The sequence below is a fragment of the Clytia hemisphaerica genome, unplaced genomic scaffold (assembly GCF_902728285.1).
Source record: "Clytia hemisphaerica strain Z4C2 unplaced genomic scaffold, Clytia hemisphaerica genome assembly, whole genome shotgun sequence".
Taxonomy (NCBI): Eukaryota; Metazoa; Cnidaria; class Hydrozoa; order Leptothecata; family Clytiidae; genus Clytia; species Clytia hemisphaerica.
The window spans coordinates 495,639-514,677 of record NW_027103289.1 but is presented as its reverse complement, the minus strand read 5'-3'; the positions used below and the strand labels follow the sequence as shown (position 1 = coordinate 514,677).

Genomic DNA, 19,039 nt, shown 5'->3' with positions numbered 1-19,039 from the left:
CTAGGCACAACAAAATAACTACCAATAGACGCGTTGGCTAGATTCTTCTTGACCGTGGCAGGTGAAGTATCATGAGAAAGGAGCCAAGTGTATTCTTCCACTTTGGGTTTCAATTGCTCCTCCAATACTTCTGTTGTATAATATTCATCCACTGTTTCGAAATGTAGAGCACCTTCGTATTTGATCATCGATTCTGAACAGTAAAACTCATTTGTCACCGAGTAGACATCTTCAAACTCGATAATGTCATACTCATGAAGGTATCCTTGCGTTTCATCCTTCTCATCGTTGCTTTCATCTAGCTTTGGTTGAACTTCTTTTGTTGGATTTTTTATTTTGTCTTTAATTTTCATGACGTAATCCAACTTATCATGACCTAAATGATGTTCAGATTTAGACCATCTCTTTGACGACAAGCGCTGGTTGAAACCAAAACTATCGCATTCCTCGAAACTAATATTTCTCAACAAGAAGGTGGACGCATTGAAAGCACATTGTATCTTCTCGTTCAGTAGGTGCAAATCATTTGATCGATATACTTTGAAGACGTGAGCTTGGCAGACCACAATATTTTCAACAGAGTACGACTTGGTGACGTATGCAAAAATATGTTTTGACGGTAAACATGATGAGAAGAGAATGTGAGCGATGCCATGACCAAGCTTCACCACTTTCTTACGGTAAATCTTCACCCCAATGGTGGTGATCACAATTTTCACGTGTAAACCATGCTTTACGTTTTCAACACTCATCAACTTATCATTAATGAAATCTTTTTGGTGAGCACCTTGCAAGAAGGGCACATCAATGGACCCAATATAATCACATTTCTTTTTTATCAATACATTACTATTACCTGTACACATAATTCGTTAACCTCTGCTTAGTTTTTCTCATTTTTATTTTTCTAAAAAAAAAAAAGAAAGAAGTAGTTGAAAGATTGGGTCAATTTGATTTCTTGACTCTCGTAGACCGAACTTTCAGATATATTGCAAAAAAGTTGAGGTCAAATTTTTAGGGGAGAGCCAAAGAGCTGCTGATACTGGAAAGGGCTTTTTTATGAAAATATTTATCCCAAATGTTGTAAGCACATAATTGGGCTGAACGGTGTTCAACGAAAAACGGATAGCCAGAAGCAATGGCTGATTCCTCAAAGGAGCCTTTTACGGAGAGCACGATATAAAGAGGTTTGTATACTGTAAGAGAAGAAAATGGAAAGGTAGACAATGCTAATAGTGTTATTATATTGAAATTCCAAAACTATAAATCCTACACAGCTAACCTAAATATAATCTAAAAAGATACAGATGTTTGGGTCAGTAAGTCAGTAAGAATATTAGTCAGAAATCAATTATTTTTTAGCATTAAATGGGATTAACAAATGCCTATCAACCAATTTATCATCTAAAGATTATTATGCAAGACTGAAATATAGGAATATTGATAGACTAAAGAAATTGCAAGGAAATAGTTAGTAGAACTATTAAACTTTGACTATAAAAGTATTAGATAAAAAAATTCTTTAAAAATGACAAAGAAAACTATATGAAAATGAAAACTATGTTTGGCAATGGCTTCGAAAAAGCTATTTTTGTCAAGACCGAACAAATCGCGACTATTGTTTGGACAAAATTTGTTGTTTTTTAGTTTCAGTGCCTATGAAAAAAAAAAACGCAAGCCATTTCATGGTGCTTCGAGTATTAATGCTTTAAAATACAATGTAAAATATATAATAACTGATTATAAAAGTGATAAATGTTATCGATAAAATATAAAATATAGAATTTTGTAGAAAATTACTCAGCAATTTGCTAATTTACATAAAAGAAATCATATTATATTATATAGCACTACTACTAGAAGGTAATTATTACCTTCTGAAATCTAAAGATATATTCTTTAAAAGATATATAAATAATATCATTTATAATTTCAATGTTAAATAAAACATATTATATTTATTATGTGGTGCTTAGTGCTAATATTTAGGGGCATGTACTAAAACCCATTGGATAAGAGCTATGGAAGAGAATTGAATTTTAAAATTTTTCATACAAGAAAAATTCAATTTTTATTGTATGTACGGTAAAGCGAATTTGAAAAAAGATAACTATTTAACCACTTAAAGTATTAAAAATAATTTTTAAAAGAATAAAACAAATGATTACAAAGTGTCAAACTAAAATAACTAAAACCACCCACAGACTCAGAAACACCTCTCTTATCACTTGACCGTAAGATCCGAACACATATGAGAGCAGGTAAGATAAGAAGGTACTGTTTATTATCAGAACTAACTAGACTTTTGACGGTATGGGGGGATACAAAAAGGGGATACAAAAAGGGAAACAATTATATAAAAAACTGACATAAAAGTTATGAGAAACATAATTCGTCAAGTTCCCTACAAATATCAAAATTTGACGAAAAATTTACATAATCTTGGTCTTGCTCTTCATCAAAGAGGTAATCTAATTCATTAGCTGCATCCTTTTGATCTCGAATCTCCTCTCCGCTCGCTTCGAACGAAGGATTGTCACTGGATATATGCAAGCGGCATGGAATGTCTTCTTCAATGGAGCTGTAGTGAGCGACAAGGTGGGTCAACCCAGGGAAAATGCTTTGGAAACCTTTGATGCGGTACAAACCGTCACGATCCTGTACTATCAAGTAATTCATGGACTGACTTTCTTTGACTTCTTTAGGAACACGCATTGTCATGACAAACGAGCCTTGATGACTTGTGCTATCTCGAACAAAGAAAGACCCTACAGGTCGATTTTGAAGAATCTCTTCAGCAATGCTGCGAGAAAAGCCAGGTTGATACCACTCTGCATCTTTCAATATCTGCTCCTCAGACATTGTCATTCGACTTGCAGCAGGTACATCACGAATCTTCTTACGACGACTTCGTTTCTTCACTTTCTGATCACTGCTTCTTGAACTCTTTGGGGTGCCGTTTTCGTTTTGTTTGGCTTTCGGTGTTCTCTCATTTTTCTCTGGAGTTTCGTTTCGTTGATCCAGATTGAATTGGTACTCCACTTGATTGTTTTGGTTGACGTTTTGATAAATGAAGTCGGCTGTTTCGTCTCCTTCCTCTTCATCTTCCATTTCGTCACCCGATTCCGGTAGCGTACCGAATTTCGAGACCGGTCGACTAAAAGCTGGGCTGTTATTGACAATGGCAGTTTCCTCGGAAATGGATCCAAACTTCGGAGCGGGAGAAACGAAATTAGAGGAGGCTGTAGGTAAATCAGTCATACTTATTCTAACGACATCCCAATCATCTAATGGAGTGCTCTCTTGAGATACTTTTCGCAATTCAGCACTCTGCGTAAATCTCTCCTCATTTGGTTCCTTTCGCATCGGGAAAACGTCTTCTTCAGATAGGCACCGTTCCTTTTTGTAAGGTTCGGCAGCCCTCCTGCTATATTCATCTAAAGTTTGATCACTTCTAGCTGGTAGAATTTTAGCTCCGGGGAGCTTCCCTTTTGGGTCCTCAGTTTCTTCTTTACTCAAACTATCGACCAATTTTTGTATACCACTTGATGGTTTCTCGTTGGCAATCTGACGTTGAGTAGCTGAAGAAGCAACGACTCCTTTCGTTGATTTATATCCTTTCGCCCTCATGGCATGGGCTGCATTGTCGTGTCCATGCGCCATTTCATTTTTAGCCCAACGTTTCTTCTGAGCACTGATTATTTCTTTGTTATCTTCCGCCTCTTTCTCAAACAAATCGACACGGTTCTCTCGCTTCAATGTGTTACGACTGTATGCTATTTTAAACGCTCTTGAGATCGCCGATGAGAGTTCTTGAGTGTGCTTCGATTTGTTCGTTTTAAACATGTGTGCTTGAGTCACCATTTTACCATTAGCACCAGGTGCTTTCACAACATATGCAAAGAGTTTTTGGTCAGGATGGCAAGTAGAAAACAAGACCTTAGTAATCCCATGCGCCATTTTGACTGCCGTTGTATCATCTTTCAGAATTTTGATCCCTTCATCTGTGACGTTAATGATGACGGCAATTCCCTTGCCCACATCTTTCATTTCAAGCAGTTTCTCATTGACATACGACTGGCGCTCGTTACCTTTGAGAAGTGAAATGGCTAGTGATCCAATGAACTTGCATGATTTCTCAAAACGAAAGTGTTCCTTTCCTGATCGTCTGATGAATGGCATTGTGGATCTAAAACGATAAGATAATGCATGAGTCAGTCTATTGAAGTTTCTTCAAAATTTTCAAATGCAACATTATTGTTTCCCCCTCTTAATTTTAGTCGATATTTTCATACGTGGAAAGACTATTTAGGATTTCAAATGAGAGAACATACTGAAGTTGAGTATATAGATATTAATGGAAAAGATCCTGAAAAACGAACGAACGAACGAACGAACGAACGAAGCAAAATTTCATGAATGGAAAATTAAGTACGACTCGACAAATTGAAGAAAACCCGTTTTTCCTGTACGATAATCGGCTGTCCGAGCAAATTTTAGAAAATATTGGGAATTGCTATCAACAACATTTTATGGAAAAACAAAAAATATCACTATTACGATCAAAGAAAATCTGCAAAAATAGTGAGTTCCAGCACATTTCTGTCATTTTCGGCCGGAAAAAAATTTCCTCGAAAACTGGACTCGGCCATATTTTTGGCAATGCTAATACGCATCTTTATGCAAATAAATCAGAAAAACTAATGATGAAAATGCCAAAAAACCGGTTTTTCCGGCATTTTCGGTCGGAAATGAATTTATTTTCGAAAATCGGCCATCACCATTTTGCATCTTTGTGCCAAAAGTCAGAAAAGACTAATGAGCCAATCTTGAGAAAAGCTTATTGTAACAGACGAACGGACGAACGGTTAATTTATAGGACCCCCTGGTAGGTCCCAAAATTGTTCAAAAGGCATTTCGATTTTGTATTCATATAATAAAGAGTTAACTATCTCTTTAAACTTTTTATTATAGTAACGCTCTATTAACTTCTCTATAAGGAGAAGATAAAAAAAAGCCTCTACGAATTTGTATTCATATTTAAACACTTCGTTGAATGCCCAAGGGGGCATTAACCTTGGCGGCCGATGTGTACGTGCCGCTGGAGTTTGAATAGTGGAACCTGTCAGATACGAATGTTTAGTAGATTTTGGACCCTGTCAGAACGAAAAATTGAGAAGCTTTCTGATTTCCGCCCAGAAAATGTTTTCAAAATAACCAAAAGTCGACCCTGTAAGATACGCATCTTGAAAGTTATTAGTAGACCAGCGGCCGAGCTAGTGAATTGTGTCACTTCGTAGGGCACCCCTTAGATCAGGGCAAATTTTTGATATTATGCTCCTAATAGGGTGTAGAATTGACATAAAAATTTGCCCTTCGAATCTCCTGCAGTTTTCGAATGAATCAATTTTCAGTAAATCGATAGAAATTTACTTTACTTCACTAACGGTTTTTGAGGTCTGAAAATCAAAATCTGCTACCAACAGATTCAGTGTGAAAAGTATACAAGGAAAGGGTTATTGGTTAAGTTTCGACCACCTGGTGCCGAGAAATGGCATTTTTAAAACGTTTAGGGCAAAAACCGACGTTTAGGGCGTTTTCCGATATTATCAAAAGAGTGAAAGTCTAGACAAATCGTATGGCGACAGTGAAATTGCTTGCGATGGGTGTCTCAAGTTCAAAAGAAAAATTAGAATTTAGCAATTCGGTACACTGTTTATTAGGTTTTCATTAATACCTGGTCATACAGTTCATAAAAGTTTAGGTAAAAAAATAGGAAGAATTAACATTAAGATCGAAAAATTTTACAATTAAATTAAATCAACAAGGGCTGCATCAAATATATGTTTTATACGTAGATATAAATTTGCGAATAATAGCATAAAATAGTGTGAAACGCTAACCTCATGAGCTCAAAGTTGAAAAATCAGGCTCCCAAGAATGAAAATCTGAAAACATTTAAAAAGCTAATTATTTAAAGAAAAACAACAAAGTTTTATTTTAAAATTGAGCAAAAACTTTTCGATTAAAAATCATCTTCAGTGCTCTATACAAGTGATGTTAAAAATTGGAAATCAAAAAAGTTACAATTTATGTGTTTAAAAGCAATTAAATGTAGTAAAAAAACTGGATAAAAGAAACATCATAAAAATACAAAAGGCAAGATGCATGTTATATATGTAAATATGGGAATATGTAAAAAGGTAATTTAAAATAATTGACTAAGTCACTCTATTTCGAAAAGGAATTAATCGATTTGAGTCTTTTAAGGGCTATGAAAAATGCCTCTAAATTCTTTATTCAAAAATCTTATTTTAGAAAGCATCCTCTGGGATTCACCCAAGAAAAGTGAACAAAATTTCAACCAGACTTGTCTTTAGGTTTTCCAAAACTTCAAAGGAGTATAAGTTTAATGACATGATGGAAGATATTAAAAAATGTAGTATATGGTAATAATAAATACAATTACAACCATGAAAGTTGATTGGAAGATGTTCGTCGCAGAACTTGATGGTGGTGGGTAGTCATCTCCTTGGTAACCAATACAATGCCAACAGTTGAAACGATTTTCAGAATCATATTTCTTTTTCAACTCTTGCAATTTCTCCAACTGTTCTCCCCATAAAGAATTTCGCCAATCAGGTTCTTTAGCCCAAGCATGGTTGAATCCAGCTCCGGTGTCTTTGATATTTTCTCGCAGATAATTTGCCATTTTGTCATTGAAGGTTTCGATTTGCCAAACAGCTTTTCTCATTGCAGGATGGACAGCAGTTTCGTCTTTGCTAGGATTCATCACTACACCTCCTAAGAGATAATTGAAAGTGAAAAATCCGTTCCTCACCATCCATTTCAAATGATCCAAAGCTTTATCAGGTTCGTTCACAACAAAATCACGAGGAATCAAACGACTTGCGATATCGATCGTACCTTGTCCAGTTTTATCGGTTGTCATTTCATCACCTCCACGGACATTGAAATAGCTGTCAGCGATCTTAGTGTTCATCACGACAGCTAGTTTCTCAAGGTCTGGCAAACTGTCTCTCCATTCATTGAAATCATTGATGAAAGTAGTTTTAGCATCTTCTTCAGAACCAAGAAAATACAAAATAAGTGTGTTCAATGTCCAATAACCTCCCCAACGGTTATCCAACTTTGGTGAAAGTTTCACCCATTGTTCTAACCAGGAGTCTACAGTCCCTGTGTAATACCAAGGGGGTCCAATATTCTTAATTTCCATGTAAAATTCAAGAATAGGCTCGGCTGGTCGAATTTTGTAGTGAACTGCAGTAACAACACCCCAAGTACCACCACCTCCGCCTCTTAGCGCCCAAAACAAATCTGGATTAGAACATTTATCTGCAGTAACATGGCTTCCATCTGCAAGAACAACATCAAAGTCAATAACATTATCAATGCCTATTCCGTATTTGCGAGACATGGCAGATAAACCACATCCTTGAAGCCAGCCACCTGCTGCAGATACTGTCAATCCACCACCTCCAACAATATGGTATTTTGAATTCAAGGCTTTGTACACACTATTCCATCTTTGACCCCCACCAACTTTGACAGCATGAGTGAAAACGGTTCCACAAGAATCAGTGAAGTTTTGTTTGACATCGTCCACGCTTTTCAAGTGTTCAGGGAGATTGCGCGTCCAAATCAGCAAAGTAGATTTCCCCATACTCGAGCCAGCATACGAATGACCAGATGTTTTGATCGTAACAGCAATGTTGTGTTTGTTGGCAAACGCAATGGCCAGTTGAACATCTCTTACAGATTTGACCTCCACACTGTAAGCCGGGATATTCCAAGAAGTGTTGTTTTGACAGAATCGTCGTGAGCAATCATGATATTGCATGCAAATACCATTTCCAGTGGATGAGATGTTGAACGCATCGTCACCTTGTTTCTGGCATTGTTCATAATCGTCTGATGAAAGTTGATGAAGTGTTCCATTTAAGGTTTCACCAAAACTGTTCCATTCCCCTTGACTTGGCCAGCAAGTTGAGTTGGATGAAGGCTCACAATACTTTTTATTGGAGCACAAACCAATATGGAAAATTCCACAAAACAGCAGCAGCTTCAAGACGAGCATTTTCACTACTCTTTCATTAAATTAATTTTTCCTTCTAGAAAACAGAAATATTTCATTTAGATCAGAATTGAATCACATTAGCATCTTAAAACTTTGACTTACATATCACTTGCATGCTACCTTTTTGAGTTTGAAAAGATGAAAAAAGTTTGTTTTGAGTTGTTATGTTTTAGTTTACAAACTTTTTTGTTTGACTTTTTAGTAACATCAATATTAGCTTCAAAGACATTTACCTCTGCAACTTATTTACGAGGACTTATTTTCAAACAAAATGTACACACAAGTACTCGTATTCTAAAACAAGTTATTTGAAAATTAATCAACACCCTTTGTCAAAGTTGATTTTTATAATTACATATTTGTGATGAAACGAGATGTGCTGGAATGTTTATGAATAGGGATAATGATAAATGAAATTACTTATTATTACTTCGTGCCAGAAATACCTTGTCAAAAAGGAATGTCTTTTTATGACATCATTGGATTAAAACCAACATGGTCAGATTTTCAAAAGGATTACACGTTTGTTTTTTTTAAGAAACTAGTTTTACCAAGCAGCCTCAATGTTTCTTAAGAAATCAGCCTTTTGAGCCTTAAATGTTTCTTACGTGTTTCTAAACTTTTTGACATAATCAGCCTATTTTTTATGTTTTGATTGAAAGGTTCTTAAAAAAACGAATTAAAAATGTCATTTTTTCATTTTCAGCCTCAGCATGTTTCTTAGATGTTTCTTAGTTTTTAGGCATTCTGAGCCTCATGTTTCTTAAAAGTGTGTTTCTTAAAAAAAAAAACGTGTAGATCATAAAACAACAAGAATAAATGTTCAAACTACACTTTCAAAGTTGAACTACTTTAAAAAACTGCTAGGATTTTTTGCGGCGCGACCCATGTCCCATTAAATAGCATTAACATAGCCAGAAACTTTAAAACAAAACAAAAAAGATTGTAATAATTATTACAAGACGATGTGCATCGTAAGTTAAGTATAATTATTTTCAAAGAAGAGATTTCCGGTTGGTCGAAAAGATATTTCATTCTTTTGTATTTCTTGTATTGGCAATGTTGAACTTCAATGTCAGTAACTGTCAGTAAAAGAGAAAGTTCATCTCCTAAATTCATCACATCAGTGCTTCTCTATCAAGTCAATAAAAAAATAGTAATTCAGACCTATGTGGAATGATATTGGTGATTTCAACATTGTTACGACAAGAGTTTCACTTTTATATTATATTTTATTCTTTTGTTTTTTCACTTTTATACATTCTGATGGAAAACAAAATTAGACAAATAACAAGTGATACTTTTATGGACCTACTCTACTGGTTATCAAAACTGATCAATGAACATTGAAACATTGAAACAATGAAACACATAAGAGATAGCTAGTCAAAATCAAAACAAGTGATACTTTTATGGACCTACCTGGTTGTGCATTTAACATATTCATAATTTATATCTACGTGACGTGACCATAATTAAACAATCATTCAGAACACAAATATTGACGATCTATTAAAATTAGTCGTTTGTTTCTTATAAAAGAACATTTAGAAACTAAAATTTCATGCTCTTGAAATATTCTTTCATATTGAGACCTCGTGAGCAAAAAAAACATCCATCTCGTCAAAAAATTGAGTAATTTGGCTAAGAACATTATTGTATACTTATCAGGGGGGGGGATCAGTACTAAAATGTAAGACATACATGAGTACTAAAAGGATTTTCGCTAATTTTTGACATACCCCCACCTATTTTTCGAAAATGTTATTTTAGTACACATGTACTAAAATTATTTTGAGCAATTTAACATAGATACCACCCATTTTTTGCCCATTTACGGCTTTAAATTTACCAAATTGGGGTCATTGTTACAAACCTAGTCGAATTTAGTGCATCAATCTGCAAAATAATATAATGTTATTACCAAACTGTGCTGAACTGTACATGAAAATATTTTTAGAAAATATTTAAAAAACCGACCCCCCCCCCTGTACTTATTAATAGTGGTTCTTAAAGATTTTTTGAGCTGAAAAATTCTTTTTTTACAAAAATCTGCTTGAGCCATCTTTTACCTACTTTCATGCAAAAAATCTGAAAAAATTAATGATCCAATATTTCAGAAAGTCCAAAAAAACTCTTTTTTGGCCGTTTTTTAGCTAAAATTTACCCGAGCTCCGTCACATTCGAGGGTTTATAGTTATAAAAAACCCGTTTTTTAGCCGTTTTTTGGCCCAAATTTGCCCAAAAACATTTTTTTTGAAAATCAGGCTCCGTCACATTCGAGTGTTTATAGTTATGCATCTTTGTGCAAAAAATCATAAAGAATGAAAGAGCCAATCTCGAGAAAAGCTAATAACTACGTAATTGATAATGTGCTTATAAAAAAATATCGAATTTGGCCAGTTTTTCCATAAAAACACGCCAAGCAACCAAAATTTCCTGTCTAAACACACATATTCTTCAAAAATAAGCCCTCATGACCATGAGCAAAAGAGACATCTATCTCATTAAAAAATTGAGTAATTTGACTAAGAACATTGATGTATGCTTATTAATAGTGATTCTTATAGATAAAATTGCGTTTTTTGAGCCAACATAATTTTTTTGCAAAAATCTGCTTGTGCCATCTTTTACCTATGATGGTACCATACTTTCATGCAAAAAATCAGAAAAAATTAATGATCCAATTTTTCATTTTAGCCGTTTTTTAGCCCAAATTTGCCCAAATAGTTTTTTTTTTCGAAAATCGGTCTCCGTCACATTCGAGGGTTTATAGTTACACATCTTTGTGCAAAAAATCAGAAAAAACTAATGAGCCAATATCGAGAAAAGTTGGTAACGAACGAACGAACGAACGAACGAACGAACGAACGAACGAACGAACGAACGAACGAACGAACGAACGAACGAACGAACGAACGAACGAACGAACGAACGAACGAACGAACGAACGAACGAACGAACGAACGAACGAACGAACGAACAGAGGTTAATTTATAGGACCTCCACCGGGGTAGGTCCAAAAATATAATGAAAGCATATCTATTGGGAGAAACTATCAACACTATTGAAAAAGACCTTTGAAAAAGAAATAAAAAAGCTATCAAAAAACGCTTTTTTTATAACAACAATCTGCTATCAGAAAAATTCACAGCTTAATAATAGAAAACTCAAACCATCGCGCTCTAAGATGGCATTTTCTTCGTTTAGAAAAAATAATCGACCGCCGGAGGCGGTTTCTTTCATAGTGATACGCTAATCTCATTTTGCCTTGGCTCATTACTTTGTCTACCATTCGTTTTTTTTAACTAGATTACCCAGGTGTTTCTCTTTTTTTTTCCCTGAATGTCTTTAATTCGGAATTGAATAATTGAGACATGAAGGTTACTATATTGTAATCCGTTTTCAATTAATAATCTAAAATGTACTGGAGATGACATGTAGGCGTTAATAATGTGCGCACACTCTTTCGCGAGCGTGATGCGTGATGGAAGGCGGTCGTTTCAGTGTGGTTTACATCCACACTGTGACCTAGTAATAAAAATAATAATTTGACTAAGAACATTGATCTATGCTTATAAATAGTGATTATTGTAGATAAAGATTCGTTTTTCAGCCAAAAAATATGTTTCTAGAACACTCAAACCATTGCCCTCCACCGTGACATTTTTTCTAAACAAAAACTAATAAAAATAACAATATGGTTTTTTTATTTAAGAACGTCGATCTATGCTTGTAAATAGCGATTCTTATAGATATAAAGATTCGTTTTTTGAGCTGAAAAAATTATTTTTGTGAAAATCTGCTTCAGCCATCTTTTACCAATGAAGTTACCCTACTTTCATGCAAAAATCAGAAAAATTTATAGGACCTCCAGGTAGGTCCAAAAATACAAGAGCACCATCTAACCTTCGATGATATGATATGCTGATATTAAGGCGCGTGTACAAATTTCTACATATTGAAAAATTTGGATTGATAAGGCCATTGAACAGAAGGGACCTAACCCCAGTGGATTAGTCTCCCAATTTAAATTGTTATATTTTGAGCTTTGGATCGATGGGCCATAGGGCCCCAAATGGAGTGGTCTCTGTTTCGAAATGTCCCTAAATATTTTAGTACCATAAACTTTTTTTAGACAAAAAAATGTTTAACACAAAGTTGGATTTGTCCAAAGTGGACATGGGATAGATGTTGGAATTTCACCAGGGGGGGTACTAGGTTTACAAGGTGACGGGTGTCCGAGCCGAAAATCGACCCTTTGAGAGACAAAATTTTGATGATTTTTTCCAAATTTCGGTTTGATTTTCACCAAATTTTGGTGATTTTGGATTTTCGTGATTTTGGGACCCTTTTAGAGACTAACACTCATGAATTTTACCCCTCTGAGAGACTTGCGAGGCCTGAAAAAAGGTACCCTTATGGTTTGCATTCATTTTGCCTAAGTAAACCCCCCGGGAAATTTCACCTAAATCTGTTTGTTAGAATGTCTTAAACCTGTTCGTTATTCTCTGAGAAAGTATATCCGAGGCGGTCGCTTTAGATGTTCACTGTTCACTGTAGCTTTCGTCACATTTGTCAGATTGATTTAAATGACATGTTGAACCAAGTAGGCCCCTAGTATAATGTGAATGAGTAGGGGCATTTTATATTGAGGAAGCTGCGTCGAAAATTCTGTCCAGTTTCGATAACTCAATCAAAAGTTATGATGATTCCAAGTTTCTGTTAATGTTACGCCACACTTTGACGTTCATTTCTCTGCTTTCTTACACACAAAAACTCTCTCCAGACAAGAAAGCCTCAAAACCAATCATAAAAAACTTTCTTTTATACTCTCTAATTATTTACAATGCATTAGCTTCTTTCAATTTATTGAATAAACAAAAAAAATTTCATTTTTACTACTTTCTTCTTTTATATAGTGTTCTTTTATTATTCTTATATTATGCGCAAATCTTAATAGATGAAGTGACGTGTTTCTTTTCTCTTCCAATAGAAAATATTTTTCGCGCCAAAGTTTTACCGATAACTTGTTTTCCGAAAATAATCCGAAATCGGATTTAAAAAACAAGTCCAAATGCGCTGCGGATGCTGGAAAAAAAATTGCGGAACCGATTTGAAGGGTCACCGGGGCTGACCAATTAAAGATAAATTTTAGAAAGAATCTATATCGTTAGCAGTTTTAAGGTTGTCAACAAAAAAACTCGTAGAGAAATGATTCTACACTTTTGATAGCCAAATAGCAAAAGAATAAGTGTTTATTAAATCTTAGAAGTTAAGATGATTTCACTGAACAACCAGGACACAAAATGTCTGGAGTCAAATTAGATTTTTGGAACTTGTTTTGTATTATATATTTTTTGCTTTGAATTTTTGGACAAAAGTACGAGATTCTTTTGATCCACCCCTCTTATGATACAGATAGCCTTGACCCACCTCTTTTTATGCGTAAAAATTTTTTACCGGAATTCAAAGTAGTAATGCCTCCTTGTGGATTGCTAGGTGTGGTGGTAATTTGAAAAGTTTGGGTTTTCAATGGGGGTGGTATCAATCAAATACTGTCATTATGTTATCTGCCAAACTCACTTCTGAAAAAATTGTTAAAATTTAATTGTTATCTTGGCAAATGAGTGCACATGGTGAGTCCAGCTAGACAGGAGACCAGTCCTGTATTTTCATTGTACAGGATGGGTTCGAGCTTTGAGGCAGAAATCTACAGTCGGAATTTACAGTTGGAAAGCTCTGTCCTCACATACAAAAATTTAGAACAAATTTTGGAACAGCTTGCATATTCTCTAAGAAAGTGTCAGTCAAGGATTATTGTAAATTAGGATACCTGTGACAGTCTCTCCTAGTTGAAGAGTCATCAAAAGGATTAGAAATAGTCTAATTTTAGGATCACAGATTGAAACAAATAAAAGAACTAAAGGTTCAATCTCAAAATATGTGTCTTGGAAAATTAGAAATCTTGCAATTCAGTGTTGCCTTTGAAATTGGCTTTTTTGGATTGAAAAGGTCTATGGGAATCAAAACTATAAAGTGTACGATCATCAGTTGAAAAATTCTTTTAAAGTGTAATTTGTCAGATCTAACAAAATTAATAACAGTAAGTACTGTCATCATTGACAATTAAACAAAGGATTTTCTGTCAAAAGCCTGGATTTTGTCATATGAAAACATTGACTAATTCCTGGGGGCCTGGCCCCCCCCCAAAAGATTTTCAGATTATGGTGTTTTTTTTAAAAAGGTGTAAATTTCGTCAAAGTTGTCTGTATATTTACTTTTTGAAAATGTAATGCACTAACTATTTAAGATGATAGTCTCATGATTTGAAAATATACTAATATGCACGCGATTTCTACTCGCCTTTTGCTAAAAATTGACTTTCGGAGAGGCAGTTTTAGCCAATCTGGAGTGTATGAAGTCCAAATTTTTCTGGCCCGTCGACCTCAACCATGGTGGGGCCTCCTCCTTAGATACTATAAACTTATAGGGCCCCCTAAAATATAATTTGTGGCTACGGCACTGCCCCTGTAACTATGGGCGACCTCCCCGTTGCTAAGAAGATGTTGGCTTGAAATCGAAAATTAAACCACTCAAAACGAAAGTAAAATCGGCCTGTACTTGAAATCCCGTCATCTTGCTATAACAGTCGAACGTGCGCAACGCACTGGGCTCAACTTTAGTGGCTTCAAATTATTCATAGGCCCAATCGTAGACCCCCAGATATTCACCCAATGAACAAGTGTGCCAAATTTCAACCAAATCCGACCATTTTTGGAAGTCTTAAGGCTACCTCAAAGTTTTAGCCTCGTTTTGGCAAAAAAATCGTCCCCAGGCCCCAAAAATCAAAATTTTCAAAAAATGAAAAAAAATCCACCAGATATTCACCTAGGGAACAAGTGTACCAAGTTTCAGTCAAATCCGACCATTTTTGAAGTCTCCAGGCTGCCCCAAAGTTTTAGCCTCGTTTTGGCAAAAAACTCGTCCCCAGGCTTTTCAACTGATGATCGTCTTCACAGTGTGAAACTATTAGTATTGAAAAATAAAACACATTAACTTCATTCGACAATAGTATAAGTACACTTTATAGTTTTGATTCCCATCATAGACCTTTTCGCCTTTCCATCCGCCATTTGTACCAAAGATATGTTGCGTTCGGGTCGTCTGACTGAACTGTTTATATACAAGAAAACATCAGGTAAAATGGTCGGGCTTTTTTGGGCGCTGTTCGCAGGTTCAGATCTTTCCCATACTGGCAGGCACGAGCAAACGGAGCATGTCTTTGAATCATTATTTTTTGTTTACTTAACCCACATCGAGTCCCGTTCAAGTTTTTTTATGTACCCTTATTGAAATTTTTATGTCAAAATTTAGCAATGCGGTAGGGCTAATACCCTGGGGCTGAAAATAAGGGCCGCTTTAAGGTTAACACATCACTGCTGTTCCCCTCAGGCAAAATCGTCGATTCTGTAGAGGTCACGAAATTGCCGAGTACAGACGTCAAAAAAAAAAAATTCAAAATGGCTGCCGAGCGAGCACTGACAAAAACAAAAAATTAGGTGTTTTCAATTGCCTACTACAGCAGAATAAGACAGAGAAATGCAGTAAAATAAAAAGTAAACAAACCTTGAACCTTTTGTTTGTCAAAATAAGGAAAATATTCTAGCTGCAGTAATGTTTACATTCAGAAATAAATCCATTTTCCACCAGACCTACAACAAGGTTTCAAACCACGCTGCGGCATTACTGGCAATGAATTCTGACTTAAAATATGTTGGTCCAGTTCCCTAGAAAGGGTATGATTACACTTCCAAATGACTTTTTTTTACAATAACATTTGTCTTCTCACAAATCCAAAAATAAAGGTTATAAAACCAACACGGGGGGTCAACATTCTTTACAACAAACCGTCAGATCAAACTTTATAAAGATCAACCACGTAAATGTCACTTGTTTTCCTGATATCTGAATAATATTAAAACCTTTCTGTATATATTTGGTTCTTCAAAACCATTTCCCTTTCCCGCAGCAGGCTTTAAAGTTCATGTTGACCCCCAGTTTTATTTGCGCGGTAATCTAGAAAGGCCTTTAGTGCGGTATAAACAAATGATTTCATTGGTTTAAAAAAGTCAAAACATCAAGCTATATCACGTGATCAGAATCATGATCGGACTAAACGGAAGCCGTGGTCATATGTCATATGATATTTTCGCGCGTTTTAATTCGGCAAAGTTTAGTAAACTCGACCACGTATCAATGTTTTGATTTTTCAAGCGGGGATTTCTGTAGAATGATAAAATATGGCTTGGCTGGAATCGACACCATAACAGCAGTGACATGCGCGCGCATTGAGTTTGGACAATTAAAGATGGTGGCATAAGATTCTGTTGATTGCCAACTTACACTTTGTAATGTAAGTGCACTTACAAACATCAATTTGTCAGATCTAACAAAATTAATAACCACACTGTCATCATTGACAATAAAACAAAAAATTTTCTGTCAAGAGCCTTGTAAACATTCCAACAACTTCCATCAAAATGATCTATCACAGCTCAGACTACCATTTTTAGCGCGGTCCGAGGATTGAGCAGAGAACGCTCGCAGAGCGCCTGTGAGCTCCCACGCGGCGAGCACCGCGGGTGAAAAATTTCAATCTGTTAATCATTTTCTCAAGCAAAGAGTATGCGAAGCGATTCTAGCTTTACGATAGTGCCGCGGATCATCAATGGATAGTATTCAATTATCATTATCCCTTTATTTTTATTCCTAGAACTTTTGCCAAAAAAAAGGAAAAATAGAAAAGTTGTATTTTTTACTGCTCTATTCACATACTGAATTTGAAAGATCTTCTATATGGCATTTTTTTGCAAACTTCAAAAAACTGATTTCTGTCCCACCCTATGAGTTTCCCGTAATTTTTGTATGAACCAGACTCCCGGGCTTGATAGGATCGATCATCGGAACGGCTCGATGACAGATCGATATGTGATTGATGGATTACTTAACGATCCGGATAGGAGACCGATGGAAAATTCAGCCATTAAAAAGTCTTGAGTATCGATCCTTTGTTGATCCATTATCGAGCTAGTATTTCAATTGAGTATATCGATTTGTCATCGATCGCTAATCGATTCGTCATCGATTCATTGATCGTTAATCGAGTATGCATCGACTATAAATCGATTATGCATCTATCATGTATCGATCATGTATCGATCATACATCCATCGATAAAAGATCGATGATAGATCGATAACTAATCATAAGCTTAAAAATAATCTTGAGTATCGATCCCCTATCGATCTTCTATCCGGATCTTTAAGTAATCCATCGATCACCATATCGATCCGTCATTCAGCCGTTCTGATGATCAATCCTATCGAGCGTGGGAGTCCTGTATGAAGAGTTAGGACCCTGCCTACGCACCGGACTTAACGAGCACCGGACATGCGAAAGTCTGATGTAAAATGAGAATTTTTTTACCACCGGACCATATCTACACCGGACTTAAGTAAGTCGGATGTCCGGTGTCGGAGAAGGATGCTTTTTTCAACCAGGCACAATCAAAACACCGGACATGACCAGTCCGGTGCGTAATCATAAATGTCCGGTGTCCAAAATTCCCCGTATGCAACTGTTTTAAGAGCTTAGACTGGCTGATAAAAAAAGGGTGTCGGAATTAGATAAAAGGGATGTCGACATTAGACCAAATTATGGTAATAACCCTACTTATAGAATCCCTCTTTGTTTGTGTGTAACCACTTTTAAAATTGATATATAATACATTGTAAAAAGAATAAAAGTCTTACCATTTGTTTCTTTGACTTTTTTACAATTTTTGTATTGTCAGTTTGTGAGTTCTGTGAGTTTTGAGGATACAAAGTCCATCAAGTTTATTGTTGAAACACCAAATAAATAATAAGCTAATCCATTTCAGAACCAAACACCTCTAGTTTCTGTCCTCTCCTGCAATCTTGCTTGAGCTTACAAATCAGAAATTTCCATTTTCACTTTTATAGAAAAAAAAACTCTAGATAGACTGTAAACTCAAGCAAGCACAGTTTTACAAGCTAAAAAAATGAAAGACATTTAAGACGCCTCAAGGCTGCGTGTAAAGCCTGGGTACCAATTTTTTGTGCGCAGCTACCTTTGCGCGCTTTTTTGTGAGTTACGCGATAGAGGCGCCAAAAATTTTCGCCGTCCACAACCCTGTCACCGCTTGCCCCTGCCTATGATAGAGGGGGGGGGGGGGTTTCAGGAGGTACCCGATTCCGCAATTCCGTCAATTTTTTCTCCAATTTCCGTCAAACCGTCTTAAATTGAGCCAAAATCCCGTCGCCGAAAATTCCTTTGAAATTCAATATTTTTGTCGAAAATTCCACAAATTTTGAATATCTTTTACCAATTCCGAAATTGCGCAATTTTTTTTGCTAAATTCCGTTTTTCCGCACTAAAATTGTCTAATTTCCGTCTCCGTCAGAGAACCCAATTTCCGTAATTCCGTCAAAATTTTCGCCAAATTCCGCCACTCCGTCCGAAAAAAGGGCCGATTCCGCTCCTCCGCCAACCATGAACCCCCCCCCCCTATGATGCCTATGGGATTGTCAGTCGACAAACTCAAAACTCACAACCTGAAAGCCCGGGGGGGTGGCACTCGATTTCTAAACGACGGTATGTGCCGCCAAAAAATTGGCTTTCAAAATCAGACCCTTAGCCTTAGCCTTTACAGTGCAGCTCTTAAACATATAGTGAAAAGGCACCCTTACAGTGCATTTTACTATCTTACCAAACTTTTCTCACCCTTACAGTGTACAATCATGGTCGAAATAGAATGAGAATTCCGGTTATTTTAACGTTTTTCAAGATTTAAAGTTCTGGCGTGAAAGTCGATTTTGGGCTATCTTTTATTTCAATTTGGGAGGGTTTGGCAGACTT

The 19,039-nt window shown here is 35.9% G+C and overlaps 2 protein-coding genes across 2 annotated transcripts; both read right to left on the bottom strand.

Moving 5' to 3' along the window:
• Positions 1-2,338: 2,338 nt before the first annotated feature.
• LOC136809370 (uncharacterized) lies at positions 2,339-17,975 on the bottom strand. Its single transcript, XM_067065898.1, has 2 exons — positions 17,914-17,975; positions 2,339-4,189 (listed from the first exon to the last, which is right to left on the bottom strand). Exon 2 carries the CDS (start codon positions 4,180-4,182, stop codon positions 2,377-2,379), a length of 1,806 nt encoding a protein of 601 aa, XP_066921999.1. The 5' UTR covers positions 4,183-4,189; positions 17,914-17,975; the 3' UTR covers positions 2,339-2,376.
• On the bottom strand, positions 5,704-8,168 carry LOC136809362 (uncharacterized). Its single transcript, XM_067065887.1, has one exon. It carries the CDS (start codon positions 8,096-8,098, stop codon positions 6,431-6,433), a length of 1,668 nt encoding a protein of 555 aa, XP_066921988.1. The 5' UTR covers positions 8,099-8,168; the 3' UTR covers positions 5,704-6,430.
• Positions 17,976-19,039: the final 1,064 nt, after the last annotated feature.